Genomic DNA, 21,609 nt, shown 5'->3' with positions numbered 1-21,609 from the left:
TTTTGACTTTAACTAAGGTGCTGAGATATCTCTGCAAAGTGAGTCCTGAGCCCGGCTTATGTTATCAGGCCCTTAGTTTTATAACCAGATTCAAATTGTATGAGAAACCAGTTTCACTAATTAGTAAACTACAGCCATTATCTTACCAATCCATGTCCAATACAACTCCCACTTCACTTCATCTGAACAAGCCACTAAAACATACAATGCTACAGCACTGCTCACACATCCCTAATACAATTTACATTAAAAAAACTTCACTTATGTCTTGTACAACGATGTCCAAATATACGTTCTCACAGTGTCTTGGTCATGGCTTAAAATGCTTGTGTTGGGAAGTCAATGTTTTTGCTTCATAGACCTTGTTATCTATGTCATTGATAATTTCCCCCGCTGAACTAATTTGTTTTTTTGCAGGATTAATCTTCCCAAGCATCAGAGGTGCATCAAATATGGCCTCTTTAAACAATGAACAGCTGAACTATTTCAGAATTTATTATGTAGCTACTGATGTACTAAAGGAGGGTCTGAGAGAAATATTTAAACAAGAATGGGACAAGCTGTACAAATCAGCAAAAGGAGAATGGAAAGACGAGCGTTTAAATGGAATGGACTTTTATAATGGAGAGTCTCCCGAAAATCAAAAAAGAAACGCCCATCTTTTGGCCACTATGAAAAACGGAAACAGTGGGGAATGGGATTGTACAATGCTTTTTTACGCTATCCTTTTCTCTGATTGCCTGGGGCCACACCTAAGTGCAACAATCAGTAAAAATGTGGATGATCTAAGAAAATTCAGGAATGAATTCGCTCACATGCCTCAAAGTGGTCTCTCTGAGAGAGATTTTCAGAATACTATTAGCAAAGTTGATGTTGCATTTCAAGCACTTAGTCTTCCCACGGTAAAAATTCGAGACCTAAAACATCAGAAAACATTTCCAACAAAAGATTTAACAAAGGTCCTCAAAGAAGTTGATAATCTGAAACAAGAAGTTCAAGAAAAAGAGAGTCGGTGCCAGGTCCTTGATGGTCAGCTCCAAAATGAAGCACCTTCATTCTGTGTTCTCCCTCCAAAACCTTCGCATGAAATCAGTGGTCGTGAAAGTGAAGTAGCCAAAATAGCCCAACAGCTGAGGGAACTAAATGAGTCCAGTAGCAACAGGCTGAGTTGTCTATACATCTCAGGGAATCCTGGAAGCGGCAAATCACAGCTAGCTGGCCTTGTAGCTGAGAGATTCTTTGACGACCTCAAAGAAATGCCAGGTGGGTCTTCATTTGTAATGACCCTAAATGCTGCAAGTTTAGATTCACTTCTGGAGTCGTATGCCTCATTTGCTCGCCATTTAAAGTGCCCAGACCATTCAATTATGAAAACCCTCAGCTCAAAAGACTCGACCGTGGACGAAAAGATCACTAGTCTTAAGATGCTTGTCGCTGTAAAAATTACCTGTTACACGTCGTGGCTACTGGTGGTTGACAATGTCTCCTCTATGTCATCTGTGCATGTCCATTTACCACAGTTTGAAAATGAGGCTTGGGCAAGGGGTCAGTTGCTGATTACAACTCAGGACACAACATCAATTTCCCCAGAAAGCTCTTTTGTTAATCACATCTTGGCAAGCAAAGGTATGGACCCCAGTGATGCCTGTTCACTATTGTCCATGCTTTCTGGTATCCCAGATAGTGAGCTGGCAGGAACAGTAGCACAAAGACTGGACTATCAACCTCTTGCTTTAGCAAGTGCTGCTGTCTTTGTTAAAGAGATTCAGCAGAACAAAGTATCGACACATTTTGGGTGGGGGGAATACCTGAAGATCTTCGAAAAAGGCAAAAGACAGAAAACGGAGCATACCCTTGTCAACACCAGTCCAATGTATCCAAATTCAGTGACCAAAGCAATAACGTTAGCTGTTGAAGCACTGATGAGATCTGACAAAATTCAAAAACACCTTTTCACTTTTGTTGCTCTCTGCGCTCCACAACCAATAAATGTCGACATAGCAGTTAGTTACATCATGAGCGCGCATGAAGAGTTTGATGAAGTGGACAAGGAACTAATTCGCATGAGATTGAAAAGAAGCTCACTTCTACTGTTCCAAGATGACGAGGGTGGCTGTTTTATTCGACTTCACCAGGTTGTGCATGATGCTATAAAAACTGTAACAAAAGAGTGTCCAGAAAGCCAAACCAATGAGGTCATTAGTGGGGTTATTACATCGTTTAACGAATTTATCGGCGCAACTCCACCAGAGAATAAGAGACAGAACACCAGACACATCGCTCCACATTTGAAAGCTTTAACTATGGTAACTGACAAACTGTTTTTGCGAGATAATTTTTTTGAAGTTCATGATAAGGACATTTTCGAAAAATGCAAAAACCTTGGAAATATTTGTGAAATGCATGGTGAATTTGAAGGAGCAAAAACATATTTTGAATATTCACTCTCTTTTAAGCTTCAAGTGCTTGGCCTAGAACATGTTGATGTTGCAACAAGCTACAGTGACTTAGCTTGGATTTACATGGAATTAGGTGTCTTTAAGCAAGCCAAGGAGTATCAGCAACGAGCTCTAGTCATCCAACTGGACAAGCTCGGCCAGGAACATGTTGATGTTGCAAGAAGCTACAATAACTTAGCTTTAATTTACCAGAATTCAGGTGATTTCAAACAAGCCAAGGAGTACCAGGAACGAGCTCTAGTCATCCAACTGGACAAGCTTGGCCAGGAACATGTTGATGTTGCAAAAAGCTACTATAACTTTGCTTTAATTTATGTGGAATTGGGTGACTTTGAGCAAGCCAAGGAGTATCAGCAACGATCTCTAGTCATCCAACTGGACAAGCTTGGCCTGGAACATGTTGATGTTGCAACAAGTTACTATAACCTAGCTTTAATTTACCAGAATTTAGGTGACTTCAAGCAAGCCAAGGATTACCAGGAACGTGCTCTAGTCATCCAACTGGACAAGCCCGGCCCGGAACATGTTGATGTTGCAACAAGCTACAATAACCTGGCTTTAATTTACCAGAATTTAGGTGACTTCAAGCAAGCCAAGGATTATCAGGAACGTGCTCTAGTCATCCAGCTGGACAAGCTTGGCCCAGAACATGTTGATGTTGCAACAAGCTACAATAACCTGGCTTTAATTTACCAGAATTTAGGTGACTTCAAGCAAGCTAAGGATTATCAGGAACGTGCTCTAGTCATCCAGCTGGACAAGCTTGGCCCAGAACATGTTGATGTTGCAAGAAGCTACAATAACTTAGCTTTAATTTACCAAGATTTAGGTGACTTTGAGCAAGTTAGGCAGTATCAGCAACTTGCTCTGGCCATCCGAGCAGGCGAGCACGGCCGCAACAAAACACCAAATGAGGTAAGGACTGCTAACAGATGCAAAAACTGTAGTATGGAAATTATGTTTCTTCTTGAAAGATTTTACGTAGCCTTTAAGGATTATCGCATTGGTACTGTGTCTCTGAAATTTGTTAAAATTTAAAAGGTTGAATTGCGTCTTGAATTGAACTTCATGAATTCTTTAATAATAATTTTAATATATATATATATTCTTTTTTAATAATTTTAATTTGATAAACTCTAAAACGTTTTATGTATGTTGATTTTGGAATCAATATTTGTGACGTTGGTAAGACACCTCTCAATTCAGGTTTGACTGTAACAGTTTCCGTTACAAGTGTTCTATTCCTGCTTTCCATATCTTCAAGGTTCTTCTAATGGAAAAAACCCTTTAGTCCTTGCAGATTACTCATGAAGCTGAAAGGCATTTATCACAATCGAAGAAAGAAGATGATGATGAGGAGGATGATGATAAAGAAAGTAGTAAGAATGGTAAAGCCAAAATCATTGTTAAGTTAAAAATGTCCCCCCATGCTAACTTTAAATCAAGGGTGTGTTTCTTTAAAAAAAATCTGATAAGGTATTAATTGTTGCAGAATCTCACAGTCGTTGTAATTGACATGAGAAAAGGAACGCAAGCAAAAATCCGGAGATGGATAATATTTGTGTGAAACACCTGCGAGAACATAGTAGGCTTTATTATTATTTTTAAAGTAAAATGCTTGACTGGTGTATTTTTGTTGGACCCATGCCAAAACGAACTCTCTGATTGTGAATCTATAAAATAATGCTGATTTCATTTTCCAGTTAACTGTTTTAGTAAAGACAGACAAAATCTGGGTTTGAATTGTCTCAAAGAAACATGCCCTAGGTCAAAGTCAGCTACATCCAAAAAGAAAGTATTAGGCTAGCACAATTATTTAGGATTTTGAGATGCTTATTCAAACAAACAACAGATTTATTAAAGCTATTTTCAACTTTGCTAACCCTAAGATCGAAACATTGTTTGCCACTTATGGTATCAAGGAGGCTTACAGCCAAGGTGGTAGAAAATCATTTACCTACTTAAAATAAACGATCCATGTGTCACTGATTAGAGATAAAAAACATTAGGTGCAGTTACACTTGACCTTTCCCCCAAGGCTCCCCTGGGGAAATTAAGCTTAGTAGCTTTATAGGTTGGGTTTGCTCTCAGTAATCAGATCACTAATGTTTGTGGTTACACGTTGACAAATTGCTAAAGGGAAGAAAAACTTAAACCCAGTTTTGAGGTCATTGTTGTAAACATTGAAGGCTCACATAATCGTACTAATAAAAGCCATTCCACGTTAATTAAGCTTAGAAAGAGCGATTCAGCCTTAAATTTTGAGACTAAATGTAAAGAGGAAGAAGTTTTCTTTGCTCAGAAGTCAAAAATATGGGTCTCACAAAAATGTTTGCAATGACTTCATCATAAGGAAATAATTCTTGACCACATGTAAAGAAAGCTTACGAGTGTTTCAAGGTGCTTTTGAATTTATTAAGTGCAAAATACAGAAAAAACATTCAGAGCAGCGCTAATTAAATGCTGCTGAAGTTTCAAACATGGAATCCAGTTTCTTGCTGGATTTGGCGCCAAGACGAACTCAGTGCGTAAACAACACGTAATTCCTACTTTTTGGTACGTTTCAATCCCTCATGATGGGTTGAGCCGCTTTAGGTTCTTATTAACCAATAGAAATTTGTTCACATTGAAATTTCCCCGAGGCAATTTCACCTTGAGAAAATCGGTCGCCACAAAAACTTGCTTCCCCGTGGACAACAACCATTTGCCTGTGGGTAAAATGGGTAGTGTAGCCGTACCTATTCTAGGTGGCATAAAAAGGATATGTAATGGTCAACATTTGACGTCCCTCGTATCTTGTGCACTAGAAGTTGAACTACCCGTTCCTTTCACCGACAAAAGAGCTATGAGAGACACACACAGTGTTGGACAAAAAAAGCAGCAAAAGGCTAAGAAAGGTTCAGATGCTGATAGTGATGTGTCATCTGAGGGAGATGGCTACATGGATTCACAGGAAGAGGATCACATAACTGACAGCTTTGCAACTTTGGATGGTGAGATTTTTTGACCTTTTAATCCCCAATATAATTATCTGTCTTTGTCTGTTGCTGTGGGGAAGTAAGGCCTTTTCCCTTTTATATGCCTTGATTCTTGTAACAAATTTGTATTGCTAATTATAAAGATGCACTGCCCAAGAACAGCAAAAAGTTCACTTCTGGTTGATGTGCACCGCTCAAAAATGCCTTTGCTTATTATTAAGCTCCCTAATTTGTTTAAAGGGAGTGGAGTGGTTAGCTGAACACAGCCTCCTGTGCCCCAGTTGCATCACTTTGCCTGTTGTTTTTTCTGCCTCTATGATCTACTGTGCTTCTTCAGTTCTGTTTTTGCCTCTCTGCTACTTTGTTTCCCGGGCTTTCATCCCTGCATCACCATCATGTGTAACAACTTTAGTTATATCAGCCAAACAAGAAGCAGGAAATGTTAAAGTTAAGTAACATCTGTTGTAAACATATAACGTATAATGGGCTCCTAATCATTTACTGCAGCTACTTCAAAGATATGGAACTCCTTACCAGACTATAATATTATTAGGAAAGACAATAATTTTGATAAGTTTCAGAAACTCTCTTAGACCTACTATTTTAGACAAGTATATAGCGACTTGGATTAAGTTATCAGAGGTCCTTTTATTGTCTGTCTGCTCATATTTTCTTTTCTTTTCTTTTGCTCGTTTTTAGTAATGCTTTAAATTCAAGATGTAGCAATCGAAAGTGTAAAATTAATAATTTCAGTTAATACAGTAGGTAGTATAACTTTCGTTCTATGTAAGTCTCATTTTTGTGTATATGTATTTGATCATATACCTTTAAGGACAAGAGGAGTAATTTAACAGCACCAATGGCACACATTTTGGTGGACACCAGAGTTTGTGTCTCTGTTGAACTGTCTTAGGTCAAAATATGCTAAAACATAGAAAGTTTTGAAAATTTTCAAAAGTGCCAGCTAAACTTAAGGTCATGGAAAACTTGAAAAGATCATGGAAAGTCATGGAATTTAAAGAGCTTAAAAAAGTATGAACCCTGTTTAATGAAGATATGACCATCGCAGTTTAAACAGTTGCTAATTAAGCCTCAAAAAAATTTCTGGTCTGGGTTCAACGGAATTCAAACACCTCCCTCTGTGTTCGGGCTGCAGTGCTCTATCAACTAAGGTGAGATCATTATTTGTTGATCGACAGACTGGATTGATAGAATGATCAATTTGTTTTTGTTGTTATATTGATGCCATTTGCATTTCATTGTTCCTTCTTAACTACACTAGATGCATCGTACAAATTAAAGGGGGAACCTGAACTACAGTTGTTCAAGAATGATTATGAGGAAATACAAGGTGATTGTACTGAAAAACAACAAGGAGATTTACCCAGTAACAACATGGTGCAACCAACAGAACTTCCTACTTATAATAAAGATGACGAAATGCAGCAAATGGAACAGCCTGGAAAAGGTCAGTGTAAGAATATCATTCCAGGTCACCTGTGCTCAGACCTTTCCCTTTTCCTTGCATGCAGACTAATTCCAGGTTAACTAAGAGTGGTTAGTACATGTCAGACATAATTTTATCAAAATGACATACATGTTCTTTTTGCACTGTTTGTTTAAGTTCACATGAGAATGTGAACAGCAGGGCAGTGAATTATTTCAGTAAAATATTTCCAAAAAAGGAGAAAAATTATCTAGCACATTTGTTAGTGAAAACAACTGCAATCAACAGTCGCCTTGTGTCAGAGATGTGTGTTTGCTCAATGTGATTCATAGCAAGAATTTTAGACGCCAAGAAGTTACATGGTTCTAAATCTCCACAGAATTTAAAACTGAAGAATAATTCATAAAAGCAAATGTGCTGTTTCTGAACGAGACATGTTTCTGGAAAATGAGAAAAAAATACCTTGCAAAGGCAACAGTCGCTTTGTGTGTGAACTCTTCAGACTTTTGCTTTTGTCCTGTGTAACGAAAATTTTTACTAATGAGACTTTCATTAAAATCTCATTATCTCATAGTGAAGCAATTCAACAATCCAATTCTGATAAACAAATTATTTCCTAAATAACGAGTGCACAGCACTGATAAAAACAACAAAAAAAACAAAAAAACAAAAAGGTCATAAACTTAAAACAAAACTTTGGCGCGACAGTTTGCCAGCTGACGTCAGACTTCAAAACAAGTTACATCACTGGTAAGCCAAACTCCTCCTTTCACAACCTTTGAAGAGGCATTTTCAAAATCTTAAGGAGTTGAATGCAGCACAGGTGGTTTTTCTCACTGCCTTCACCCCTCGCCCCCTCCCCTATTGTTTTCTTTTTTGTAATTGGTTCCACTTTCTTGCAAATTGATCTCTCACTTTACAAACCAGCTATGCAGGCTAGGTTCATTGCTTGTGATCGTCTTGTTTCAGGCAATAATCAACTAGTTCGGGTTCAAAGATTTTTCTGATCTTTCTTAGGAATGTCTACCCCACTTGCAGGAATAAAGCAATGACAGGCTCAAAAAAATTCCACTCAGCTAAGCGATTTCCTTCCCTATTCTTGAGCAGTATGGAGTCTTTCTCAGTTTAGTTTGTTTTTGCAGGCTAAGCTGGGCGAGCATGTTGCTTTGTGATTTGCATTAACCCCGCCCACACTCAAATGACTGATGGAACAGGAAAACCCAAAATCCCTTCAAAGTTTGCATAACGCCCAGCACAATACAAAAAAAATTTAACTCTGATGTAAGGTATGACATTATACAAACTGTTTAACTATGATGGGTAGCCTTTACCTTTGGGTAGTTAAAAACTTGAGTAATTAAAAAATATATGTGGTAAACACAACCACAGGATAAGCCTATTGTCACCTTAATTCTCTCTTCCCAGTTTTATTAATTCTTTCGGTCTTCTTTTGACATACATCTTTGGTTCCTTGATTTACACTTAGTTGTTCCATGCAGCTGGATGATACTTGAGCGAACACAGTTTGTCTCGCAGGAGCAAGGTCCTTGTGAACCTGTTGAGAGCATTTCAATACCATCATCAACTGCAAGTTCTGGGGGAAATGTTGTAGAATCTCTATCAGGTGATTTTGAGAATGAGTTTGCAGCTTCCCGGAAGGAGTGCCTCGAGTTACAACTAGAGATAAGGCAACTGAAGGAACAGCTGAAGCAGAGTGAAGAAGAGAAACAGAAACTGAGTGTTGAACTGGGAAAATTCCTGTTCCTTGAAGACAAAGGAAAGCGCCGTGGAAGGCTTCTTGGTGGAGCAGCTTCATGGCATGACCCAGGTTAGTCGGAGATGTAAAAAAAACTTATTAGCAGGATTCAAGATGCCGTAAACTGCAGCTAATAAGCCCCCTTGCTGTAGGCCAATCTACTTGTAAACAAAAAAACACATCCGGCTATATAAGCCCCCCACCTTCCTCTATCTTGCATTAAAAGGAATTCTATTTATTATTTGAAATGCTAAACGTACTTTGATCATCACTGCTATGTAGCTTGTTTTAAAATTCTCTTTTTGGTCTGGTTTTAAGCCCAAGCCCCCTGTTTAGAAGGCCTTCTAAATCCCCTTACAAAGTATTTTAAGTCCAGGGCTTATAGGCTGAAGTTTTTGGTAACCAATGTAGAACATGAAACATAGCAGAGTTGCAGGCAATAAGAGGCATTTGATGAGGCTGAGGAGGTCGCAGGGAACTGAACGGCCAGGAAGTTATTTTGGTTTTTTTTTGGTTTCTATGAAAGTAACCAGGAAAATTCCCCAGTGCCCAGCCCTTTAGTGACAGCCCTGTTATGATAATAAGATCAGAGGAGAGCTTTGTGACTTTTGGCTCAAAACACCCTTTTGAATGTCAATAATTAATTTATGTATGAAAGCTGAATTCAATAACTGTTTTATTATTCATTCAATTCATCCTTACCTTAAGAGTAATTTGTATAGGTAATAGCATGATTTGTAGTGATATTTGGCATAAATACCACAAGTGATATTTTGAAATTGTTGTACGTAATTTCACGAGCCGTTAGGCAAGTGAAATTTGAGACAATTTTGTAATATCACAAGTGGTATTTATGCCAAATATCCCGCACAAATCATGCTATTATTTGTTTATACTACTGTACCCGCGAAAGGTTTGAAATTTTCACATGTAGGTATTTCAAATTAAGCTGAAATACCACTGCTCTAAGCCAATCAAATTGCAGAAATTTCTCATGTAGTAGTATAATTAAGGTAATTCTTCAAAACATTTGCATGTTTAGTGCTTGTTTTGACTCATCGCTTTAAGAACGACTTATGTGTACCGTGCTTGTTTCAACCACAGGGAACCCACACAATCTGTTTGTGTAGCCGATTGTTATTTTATAGTAAATGTACTAGATTTACCGTTTGCTTCACCTATAGTGATATATCGCTAACTATGTATATAAATCAGTGATAAATAAACGTTGAATTACCTTACCTGTGGTATATAGTCGTCGTTTTACCTCAAAAGCGGTTTTTTGAGCGATTTTGAAGGAGTTGCATTTCGCCGTTGACTGTTCCTTATAATATAGGGTATAGGTGAGGAAAACGGTCAATCCAGAACATTTACTATAAAATAACAATCGGCTACACAAGGAGATTGTGTGGGCTCCCTGTGGTTTCGACTCATGGCTTTAAGAATGAGTTCTGTTGCCTGTTAGGATTGCCAGTCTTGACTTGGGGCTTAAAGAACGAGTTATGTCACACGTGCAGTGTGCTTGTTTTGACTCATGGCACGACTAGACTTCCTGAGATTCCATCGGAATCAATTTGTTTCCAATGGATCCGATGGACTCCATCGGACGACTTTCCAACCCTCATCTAAGTATTGTTTACACTTCCGTTTTCATCTTATGACTAAACTTGTTACTTCCGGTAACTCAAGTGGACTCTACTGTACTTCCAGTTTCAATTTTCGACTAGACTCCGTTGGACTCCGGGTTTTGTCCACTGGAATCTGGTTGAGAGTATTGGACATGTGTGTGAATAGGTGTTCCTTGACACTCAGATGGGAAAAACACACTTAGAATTATTTTGTAAATAGTCATTATCCTGTGGCCGTTAGTTTGGCTTTTTTAAGCAGCCAACAGCGAGCATTAAATTTTGTTAGCTGTTTCTCAGTCGAGTTGCAGAGAGCTCCAGGTTTTCAAATGCACCACTCTTTTTTCAAGTCTAATACAACATTATGGCTTACACTGTTGTTGTTAGCATCCGTCTGTCTCAGGAGTCAATGGAATCAGCGCCAGGATTTAGGGAGCGTTTATTTTTAATGGGGGAGGGGGCCTGGGGGATTTGACAGGTAGCTCCTGTAGTATATGATGACCCCCCTCTTCATAAGAAATTTTCGGGAGCGGCCCCCCCCCCCCCTTGTTTTGTTATTTTTTCCTTTGAAACTTTCCATTTGGTATGCTTTTATGCTTTTTTGCATTTTAGTGGGATAGAATTGCCTTTTGGGGCATAATAGAGTAGGGGATTCGGGGGCATGCTTCCCCCGGAAAATTTGAACTTTCTGAATGTCAGAAACGCTGGTTTTTGGCATTCTGATAGGCTGTTTGCATTATTACAAATGCTGGCACTGCAAAATTTGAAGGGTTTTTTGGGAGGTGACCCCCTTTTAAGCCCACCATTTTTTCTTTTGACCTCCCCTTTAAAGCCATAATTCTTTTAATGGCCCTCTTCTTCAATCCCACCAGCAATCATCTTTCCCAAGGTTTGTGATCTATTTGGCTTGGGTCATTTTTGTTTTTTTCCTTGATTTTTTTCTTTTAGGGATTTCCCTGCATTCTAGACTCCTAGAGATCTCTGATTCATTATCATCACAAGAGGTGAAAAAGATCAAGTTTCTGGTGAAAAGCCAGGTCAATGGTTTCAGACTAGCACGGATAACAGAGGCCTTTGAATTGTTTGAAGAACTAGAGACAAATGGAGTATTCCCCTGCGATTATATTGCAAACCTGCTTGCAGGGATTCAGCGATATGATCTTGTGGAGAAACTTGGAATACAGCTACCTTTAACAGCTGCAAAACATGGTATGAGAATTCCTAATCATTTCTTGTTTGAAATTATAGCAATACACATTATTGTTGGTAAATGAATGTTAAAGTAGTTTACATATAATTGACCCTTCCATGTTTTTTTGGTTTTGTTTTTTTTTTTCAATTTTTGACAAGGATCAGTTAGCAAAAATCTGTCATTGCCTTATAATCAGTGAAGGCACCAAGTTTGAGAGTGATAAGTTGAAAAGAAACATCTGTAACTCGCAAAATCATAGGGTTTCATAGAAGTTTCATAGGGGGTGGTGACGGTGGCAACTTTTGAGTGACTTGGCATGTCATGTCTAAAATATCACTCTCTGACTTGGCAACTACTTGTTTTAGTTTTTTTGGAATTTATGCTAATAGGTCTTTGTCGAAAGTTAGAAAAAAGTGGAAAGGGCTATTAATCAGAACACTGGGCTAATCAGGAATTTTGTAATAAATGCAGCATAGTTGTTGTTTTAGTGGGGATGTGTTTCTGGGTGAAGACGGAGGGTGAACAGTCACAAATCCCCTCCCTTCTCCCCAGCCTGTTACATGTAGCATTCACCCTTGAAATTAAAAAGGAGAAAGGCACTAATGCTAAGGAAGATCTGAATGATTCCAAACCAAATGCAGTCTTCACGAGGAGTTAAGCTTCATGGACGGTAATGTAGTGAATTCACTGGATAGGGTAGCCGGTCAATTATTTCAGTTCTCAAGGACTGTGCTTATAGAGGATGTCTGTGCTCTTTTTTACCAGTGTCCTTGCTTGCTTATTTTCCTTCAGGGTCAGACATTCTTTCCGGTCAGAGCTTGTCGGCGAGAGAAAATAGATTACCTGGTCGTGTTGAGAAGTCACCCATCATTACATCTGTTAAAGATTACAGTTTAAGGGTACAACTGAATAGACATGGAAGGAAGCACCTTACAGGAGATGGAGTGTTTACAGGTGTGAGTATCAGAGGAGACTCGATGCAACTGAAGGGTGTTGAAGAAAATGATAAATCATTAACAACAGAGGAAGCAAAAATTGACCTGGATAAGAATTCACCACTTGCATTCAAAGAAAATTCAGGGGAAACCAACACGTACACCGCTGTCTCAAGTGAGAGTGAAAAAAGCAGTAATTTATCCATGAAGAGTGCTCTCAATGCTGAAGAATTTTCCCAATTCCCCACTCTTACTTCAGACGGTTATTTGTCAAGTTCTAATGATAGTTCGTTATTGTCATCCAGTTTTGAACAAATCCCAGTGGTGGCTGATCCTAGTCGCACCTTGCAGTCATCAAGTGATACAACTGATGGCTCACCTATTTTGACGACACCCTCTAGTAAGGCTTGTAGAAATGATGAAATCTCAGGAGACACTGACCCTAACGTAGCATGTACTAAAGAGCAGACTGAACGATCTTCGAAATTCTACTACGCTGACGTGGAGTGTGATGGCTCTCCAATAGTAGCATCACGCCATTTTTATTCAGCTTTTGAGAACAATGAATGTTTCTTGGCTGGTGGGGACAGAGAGCTTCTTGATAAAGCAACTGAGAAGTCTGAATGGGAAAAAATTGATGAAGAAAAAGAATTTGTTGATTCTTGCGACGGAGCAATAAAAACAGTACATTCTGGCACAAGTGCAGATGCAGGAACAGATTCCTCAGAGAGTTTTGTTGGTGAGATTGTTGGAACTCAAAGCGGTGCAAATGGAGGAAACCATCCATTAACACAGCAAGGAACCTCTTCAACAGCAGAAAGAGTACTTAGGACACAATCATCCGCTGCAAGAGATTGGGAGTGTTTTGGTGCCAGACCAAAAAAGGCTCAACGTTCAGATGTTGAACCAAAGCCGACACAACCTGCTCTCTATATAACTGATGGCTTAGCTGGTGACTTCTTAGCAAGACACACCCAAGACAAGGCCCTTCATGACAGTATCTATCAAACTGACGTTGATTCTCTCTTCAATGACTTTCCATCACGGGGGACTTCCTTTATTGATGGTGGTATATCTCAATCTAGCAGAGCCCAGCCTTACTTTGGGAATTGCCAGGCTGCATTTGGGACAGAGCCATTTGGTGGAACTGGACATTCACTTGTAAGTGGGTCTAACAGACATTCGGTTGGCCCTTCTTATGCAGAACCTTTCAGTGACAACTCAGGACCTTGGCCCAGCCATTTAGGACATGGTTCTTTCTCACTGTATAGTAACTATTTTTCAAGAAATACTTCAGCTGTTGCAAACAACTTTTCCCTTCAAAGTGATATGGTACATAGTAGCAGTAGATTTGCAGGAGTTGACCTTTTTGATCGACAGACTTGTTTGGCATCAGCACAGCAAACGCCGTATCTTCCTATGGCAAGTGATCCTGTTTTAAATGGTTATCCAGGAATGACTGGTTCAAGTTTTGCTGACCCTTCATGGCCAGATGCAGCACCAACACTACCTGGGGATCCTGTATATAATGCGCAAAGATTTAGTAGCACTTCGAATAAGCAGCTTTCGGACCCTGCTCATGATGCAAATAGATTTGCTGGTGATGATGCTGCTTCAGCTTTTACTTGTAATCAGGGCACAGATGAGCCGGCTCAGAAACCAAATTTAGCACTTGGAAATTCAAGGACAACAACTGGAAACATTGATGATGAAGCAAATTCAGCTGCACGGTATCAGCTTGGAAATTCCACAACGTTTGATGGTGTTTTGGCAGCGAGATCTACTCATGATACATCTGTTTTAGAACCTCGTCTTGGTGACACCGACAACAGTAGAGTTTCGGTGTTAAACAACACAGACTTTGGTACTGATTCAATAGAGGCCTCGGACAACTCCTTGCTTGCTCTGGAACGGCGTGTCGCAGAAGCTTGTGCCCTTGTGGAACGTGTCCTTCGGGAGAGAGAGGAACGAGAACAGTTTGGAAGGGAGATAGAAAGGAAAGAACAGTTGATCAGAGAACAGAGAGCTCGAGAAAGGAGAGAGAGAGAAGAGAGAGAATTGCGAGAAGCTGAAAACTGGCCACAACAACAAGAGGCTATCAACGCACGTTCCCAGTGGTTATGTGAACATTATCAGCGGCACTGCAGAGTGCGATTCCCTTGTTGCACACAGTTCTATCCATGCCATCGCTGCCACAACATCTCAAAAGCTTGTGACAATGAAGAGGCTAAAGCTTGTCACGCCACTCATCTGAAGTGCTCTCACTGTCAGCATGAACAGGAGGTAACTTTTATTCTAACGTAAGACTAAGGTCTCTTTTCAACGTACCTTTTAGTAAGCTGCCCTTGAGAAAGGTATTGCTTATCGTCAGACGTTCCTGAAGCCTTGATGAAGGTCAACCTTAAACCGTCTGAGAGTAAGGGTTACATTAATAACATTGAGGTCTCCCTCAGTGAGTGTAAATGGAGAAAGGTTTTTGAATAATTCTCTAAGGATTATAGAATGCGTAGACTTGTCCACAAGTCCACTTTTTTGAGCGACCAAAGGAACTTGGAGGTAAAAACAAACTTGAAGAATTTCCTCGAATATTTATCACGTTATATTAGGTGTTTGCGTAAGTTGATCCTTGGTTTAAGCAAGATAAAATTACTAGATATGTTTAAGATAATAGTGATCAGGAAGCTCTTTTGAAATTTTAAAATGACCCAGATATTCAGGGTATGTTTGGACTAGTAAGCCTGGTTTCCATTTGATCTGGATCTAGATCAGCGACCAGTAGGTATCACATTTCAGACACATACTTGGTACCATTTTCCCCCTAAAATAGTGTCAAACAAAAGTGGCATGTTTCAGTCACTCAAATAAATTGGAGCATATTTCTGTAGTGTCGAAATCGTCTCAATTCGTCCGATGTAAACAATTTCCGATCATATCGCAGATTGACGTAGACCGTTACAGATTACAATGACAACCAGGCGTAAGTCAATTAGGTGAACAAAGTCTAATTTACATCATTGGTCTTGAAATTTCAACACAATATTCATACAGTGTTCTTAGGAGCAGTGAAAAGTGGGTTTCTTTGTTGTTTACTGAACCCTTATAACCTACGTAAGTATCAACCTGCAAAAATTACGTTCTCGGCACCGTGTTAAATACATTATTTCATTTGTCTAAAAACTGAGCCAGTTTCCCTTTCGTGATCATTCCATTTTACCCCGATCATTTACACATTTGTTTGTACAATAACAGAAATTTAAATATAGATTTACAGTCAACTCTTTCTTAACGGACATCTCTTTGTAAGACGGACACTCTCCTAAAATGAACCCTAAAGTTGGTCCCTGCCATTCTTCAGTCAGTTTCTTTGAATCTCTATAACGTGGACTCTTCTCTAAGATGGATATTAGCACTGGTCGCAGCAATGTCTGTGTTAGACAGAGTCGACTGTGTTAAAATTAAGGTCAATCACAGGTGGTGCGCATTTTGGCTTCTTGTGTCTCTGAGTAAAGTTCTGTGATGCCACTCCTTGAATGTCTCAGGAAGCATCCCTGGCCTTTCCATGGCTGCTTAACTTCCTTTGTAGGCAAAAATTTTTACTGACTCTCTTTGTTATAGATTGGCGAAGACAGTGCCAAGTGCCGTAAGTGTGGAGGGAAAATGTCTGCTTATTTCTGTGCCATCTGTAAACATTTTACTAGTGTGGACAAGAATCCCTATCATTGCGAGAAATGTGGAATATGTCGGTGAGTAACAATATTGTATTCTTTGTTGTAAAATAACGTTTTATGAGCGATCCCAAACGTGACATCTTTAAAGTTATTCTCAAAAGCAGCTGTTGTGCGGTTTTAAATTTTGAGTCAGACTGTGGCTTAATTCCCTGGGCGTGGCCACTCACATAAACATTTTTATCAGTAAGAATTTGGAGTTTAATTTTAAACTCTTACAACAAATCAAAGTTTCCATCAGTGCTCTTATGGGCAACCATGCAGTGAACTCTGCAGATGGTTCCACGGCATGGTTGCCACTGGTCAGGAAATGGTCAAGGAAAAAAAATTCTTCAAGGTGATGGAAAAGTCATGGTATCTTATTTAGAGTCAGGGAAAATATAACATCACTTCAAGGCTGAAAGATTAGAAATATTTGAGGTCACTTAGATCTCAACGTTGTTTTTTTTAATGAACAAGACACTCGAGTGCGTGAACCCGGCCTTCTTTTAGTTTACAATTATACAGCGGGAAAATGTGCATTGTGTAATTATCGCACTACAGCCCAAATGATTTTTCAAGGGTATTTTGCCTCCGAAAGCCAATTTACCGCAAATCGATCACGTGATATTTCGCCTCTTCACGCATGCGTTTTAAAGAGCAGACGGTGATTTGTGGACGAAGAAAAAACTAAAAACCAAGGCCAGAACTATACCCGTCTCTTCCTGAAAGGAAGATCGAGTAAAAAGGCGAAATGTTAATTTAAAATATATCAGTGGGTGGAAAGGACAGTGGTAAGGGGAAGCTGGAGTCCACTACTGTCACTGCCATATCTTACTATTTGTATTTATTTGGTCAGGGAAATTTTGATCAGGGAAAAGTCGGAGAATTTGAAACACTGATGTTGGTGGCATCCATGCAGGGAGAGCATGGATGATGCATTGGTGAGAGCAGTTGATTCCACCAAAGTGGAAGTCACACCGCATGTTGGTTGAGTTTGTTGTTGGTTCTTATCCTTGCCCTGAGAGGTTTTTCTTTCAGGGGTACTCCAGTTAAATAACCAACATCTCCAAATTCCAATTTTAAGCAAAATATGGTCCACAAAGAGCCACTTTGTGGATTTGGTGCTACTAAAATCATATTATTTTTATTATTTATAAATTTTTTTTAAATTCTGGGCAGTTTCTGTCGCCCCTAATATCTCGGCTGAATTAGGGCTATAGGCACGAGATGTCAGTGGCTTCTTTCTTACTTTTCCCAACCTGTTCTGTTGGTTGTCCTACTAAACCTACGATATTAGCAAACTCTTGCTTTCATTGTCCTATCTATTTCCCCAGTGTGGTCCATTCCACACTGTCCCCAATCAGGTCTGGTCCAAAAATGTGCAACTCACCATAACATAATCCCTTAAGTTAAAATCACTCACAAAGTGTGAAAATCTTTTGTTCCTTTTTGTCATGTCCAATTCACTTAAGCGTTATTGTTATTTAAGTGATGTTTTTTTTTACCACCCAGGATTCATCAGGACAAATCATTCCACTGTGAAGTATGTAATGTGTGTTTGGACAAACGACTCGAGGGAAATCACAAGTGTCGGCCTGACTCGGGCCACGATGAATGCTGTATTTGCTTGGAGGTGAGTTTTAAACTTTTTTTTTCTCCTGGGTGACTGTAACGTGATCGGTGTGAGGTTTCTCGCAGGAAAAATGGAAATAGCCCTTTACACCATTATTTGTTTATTTATTTTTTTTATTTACAAACATTGAAGTAAGGCCTAGAACACTGACAGAACAAGCTTCATTACGAAGTCCAAAAACATGCATGTTCTGCGCTCTGTTTTCTATACTTTCCTATTGCACTAATGGGGAAAATTTGTTTAACAGTCAAGAACGTGTGCTCTGTTTGATTGGTTTTCTTAGTTTTACTGTATGGAGAATTCAAATGTTTGTCACCCTTGGAGCTTGAAGGATTCAACCACCAACTGGGATCAAATTTGGCGTTAATTGTGTCAATAACAAAATTCTCGAATTTGATTGGTTCTCACGTACTCCACTCAGTCGTATTACCATTCCTTATTAAACCTAAATGATACCATTCTAACACAGATAGCCAAATAAGAGATAAAGTTACTTTAACTGCTATAAAGATGTCATCAGTGGTGTCATGTGTGATCGGTCTTATTACTACCAACACAGTATGGTGAAATTTTTTGATTTCTTCCCACACAGCCCTAAGCGATACCTGCAAAGGGAAATAAATAAAATGTGCAATTTTTAAGGTTTAAACGAGGCGACGAGTATCCCATCCCTTTTACATCCTGGGAGATGATCTATACTGATATTGCCGACTTGAGATCATCAGTCAAAAGTGCAGAATACAGTAGAATTATTTTACTTCGACACAGATGTTAGCATTTTTAACTATGTCTTCTGTGCCCATCCCACCTGTGTATGATACAATCTTACTTATTTGCATAGAGAAATATATTTTCCTATCTTCCTTCCATCCAGGGATGGGGCTGGGAACGACTGGGAAGCAGAGTGGAGGCTTGATACTGCCTCCCTCTCTAACTAATTATACTCTAGGTAACTCAAATGATATACTGGTAGGGCTGCTGTTCTCTGAAAAGACAGTCAAGAATAGGTCTTTTAAGTAGAACATAGCTGTAACAGTACACTGCCGCGTTCTCACTAAGTTTATGTTGCTTGTATAATACCTTCCATAACTTACCGCTTTCTTGTTCATTGTTACGTAGGATGCGTTCAGTGGATGCCAGATATTGCCTTGTTCACACAAGGTTCATCGCGAATGTGCCATTGCCATGATCCAGAATGGCATGTAAGTAATTCCCTCTAATCTTGACATGGCATGGAGCTGTGTGTTGTATTATATGACGCTGAGAGAGGAGATTCACCCTTCTTGTTATAAGGGTCTTATAACCTATTCAGTTTCATGCACATCGTATTGGCTAGGTGATGGATTGTTTGGCAAGCTAGTTAACCTGAGTGGTGTGAAGGTGAATGATTTTCGGATGGGTCGTAAGAGCTTATGATGATTTCATTCAATTTTTCTTTGTGTATGCCAAGTATTTCGTTGCCCTAATTAGCATGACAGTAGTGAAGCAGTACTTTTCTGTGGCACCGTTTTTTGTGCTGCACAAGGAGATTCTCAATCTGGAGTCTGTCCATGGAATCCTAAAATCCAGAATTCAAGTAAAGCTACTGAGCAATACTTACCTGTGGTAATGTTTATTATGCTCTGCAAGGTGGTTCTCCTTAAGGATTTCATCGACAGACTCAAAAGTTAATTATTACCGTTAAAGTGAAAGCTACTGAGTTATTCTTTTTAGTGGTACTGTTTGTGGTACAAGGTGGTTCCTGTCATGCAAGAATAGTTTTTGGTCAGATTTATTGTATTGCGCGTCGGAATGGGACCCAGAGTTGAAGATATACACAGAGGCCTCACTTCAGAAATAAAAACAGTACTTGTACGTGTTGCCTTTGTGTAACGTCGTTGTGGTAGTTCTAACTTTGAAGGCTGTAGATAACATACTAAATTGTGACCATTTAATTACTAAGTAAAGCTACTGAGCAATACTTTTCCTGTGGTGCAAGATGCATAAGGTGTTTCTTACTGTTGAGTCTGCGTTTTAGTCAGGTGTTGAGTGTGTGGGCATTTATCTTAAATTTAAAATGAAAAAAAAAGCAGAATGGTTTTTCCTATCCATTGATAATCCTTATTATTATTATTATTATTATTATTATTATTATTATTATTATTATTATTATTATTATTATTATTATTATTATCGCACATTCGGTATTCATGGAAGGGTTATTCTTTTTGTTGTAGTCGCACCTGTCCAATTTGTCGGCATCCACTTTACAGTACTACGCCAAGGGAATGAAGAACCGATATATCTCACTTCTTGAGCATATTATCAGGACACAACCTTAAGTTAAGGTTCAGGTAGGAACCAGCCTGTAGCTTTTCCTCTCTCCTGAGCTGGCTTGTCGGCATTATTTTGACCTTGCGTATGGCTCCCATAAAGAAGAATCGTTGCGCAGTGCGTGAAATCATCAATTATTTGGGGGTAGCGGAAAGCACCAGTTATTCAGGACTAAAGGGAAGAAACAGAAATCAATGAGACGCTGATGTTTGTACAAACGTTTATGAAAGACTTTTGTGTGGGCCAAGGATCATTTAACACTGATTAAGAAATACTTAAATCGTTTGACTAGTGGAGATGCAATGCTACAGTCTGAGTCAGTGACTGTTTGTTTCCACACGTTGTTGTTATGATCGTTGCTTCTTTTTTGACGTTGACTTGTTCTTGGTGAAGGCAGATTGCCGAGAAAGTAGACCAGTTTCCCTTTTTTTAGCAATGTCCGTGGGTATTCGATGGACATAAAGGAGATTCCCAGTTAATGAGATGAACACGTTTTGTTCGCATAATTTACCTGACTGGGGAAGCCAGTGAAAATCAAAACAAAAACAAACAAAACAGACCTAAAAATTAGCTCAGAACGGCTTAATTAACAGTTTTGTTTATTTTCTATTGTGACATGGAGTGGGAAAATAATGCAAACAAACAAACAAACGAACAACAAGAGAACGTCCAAGAAATTGTCGAAAAAAGAGATAAGATTTATATATGATATGTCTGTGATAAAGAGACATTTATATTATGTAAAATTATTGAAATTCTTCCTCATCATTTTCTACTTTTTTGTACTTTTATTTTGCATATTTTTCATCACGGCTGCGATAGTGAGTGATTATAATTTATCAGTTTTTGACGCATTCATTTTGCCTAAATAAAACAACTTCTTCCAACAAGGTGTAATTCCTTTCCTGTACTCTGGCTTTCACCCTTTCTCCAAATAGTGATCAAATTTATTGTTACAAAACGTTGTCCTGTCTTTTTCCCTTCGAGAGCGCACTTTAAGGACCAACTTGCCCGCTCAGGCAGCCAATCGGAACGCGGGATTTGCTTCATTTTGCATTTTCGCAGAGCCAGCTTTAGGGTCATTACAAGAAGTCAGAACTGGCCAGCCGAACCGGTCATGCTGAAAATGAAATATTAGTCGTTTCTAGAAATTTGTGCTTAAACCCATAACTGTCGTACGTACAGTTTAGGAATAAACTGGTCTGGCTGGCCGGCCCTTTAATAGTGGAATTCCCCTTACGACTGGATATGTAAGCATACGCGCGTATACGCGCACCGGTGAATGTAATTTACAGTGTCACTGAAGGTGCTAGGATTAAGGATTCGAGTTACAGGACGTCAGAAGCCTATAACACGTATAGGAATGAAACCCCACGTCCGCGCAATGCGCTTCAGATGATTTTCTATTATTAATGAGCTGCTTGTTGCGCCCAACTATGGAATGGGCTTTCTCCGTCGAAAAAGGACGAAAATGACGGACGGCTCACCCAGAAGGTGTTGCTTGTCCCACTTCCTCTTCAGTAGGACCGATTTTTGCGGGAAGGGGATGGGTCATTTTAGGTCG

The 21,609-nt window shown here is 39.2% G+C and overlaps 1 protein-coding gene across 1 annotated transcript; it reads left to right on the top strand.

The window, feature by feature from the left end:
• Window positions 1-452: 452 nt before the first annotated feature.
• Window positions 453-20,910, top strand: LOC140939178 (uncharacterized). Its single transcript, XM_073388779.1, has 12 exons — window positions 453-2,784; window positions 2,911-3,245; window positions 3,760-3,847; window positions 5,267-5,452; window positions 6,720-6,905; window positions 8,371-8,712; window positions 11,214-11,474; window positions 12,250-14,675; window positions 16,008-16,135; window positions 17,612-17,732; window positions 18,852-18,934; window positions 19,949-20,910. Exons 1-12 carry the CDS (start codon window positions 453-455, stop codon window positions 20,001-20,003), a joined length of 6,543 nt encoding a protein of 2,180 aa, XP_073244880.1. The 3' UTR covers window positions 20,004-20,910.
• The last annotated feature ends 699 nt before the right edge of the window (window positions 20,911-21,609 follow it).

The sequence above is a fragment of the Porites lutea genome, chromosome 1, assembly GCF_958299795.1.
Source record: "Porites lutea chromosome 1, jaPorLute2.1, whole genome shotgun sequence".
Classification (NCBI taxonomy): Eukaryota; Metazoa; Cnidaria; class Anthozoa; order Scleractinia; family Poritidae; genus Porites; species Porites lutea.
Note: the sequence above shows the minus strand (reverse complement) of the source record. Positions and strands in the feature narration are given on the sequence as shown.

Excerpts from the sequence above, each read along its gene's own strand:
- LOC140939178 (XM_073388779.1), top strand. The coding sequence starts at position 453 with ATGGCCTCTTTAAACAATGAACAGCTGAACTATTTCAGAATTTATTAT. Across the intron at positions 2,785-2,910 it reads TTTAATTTATGTGGAATTGG|GTGACTTCAAGCAAGCCAAG; the intron begins GTGACTTTGAGC and ends ACCAGAATTTAG. Across the intron at positions 3,246-3,759 it reads GCCCAGAACATGTTGATGTT|ATTACTCATGAAGCTGAAAG; the intron begins GCAAGAAGCTAC and ends TAGTCCTTGCAG.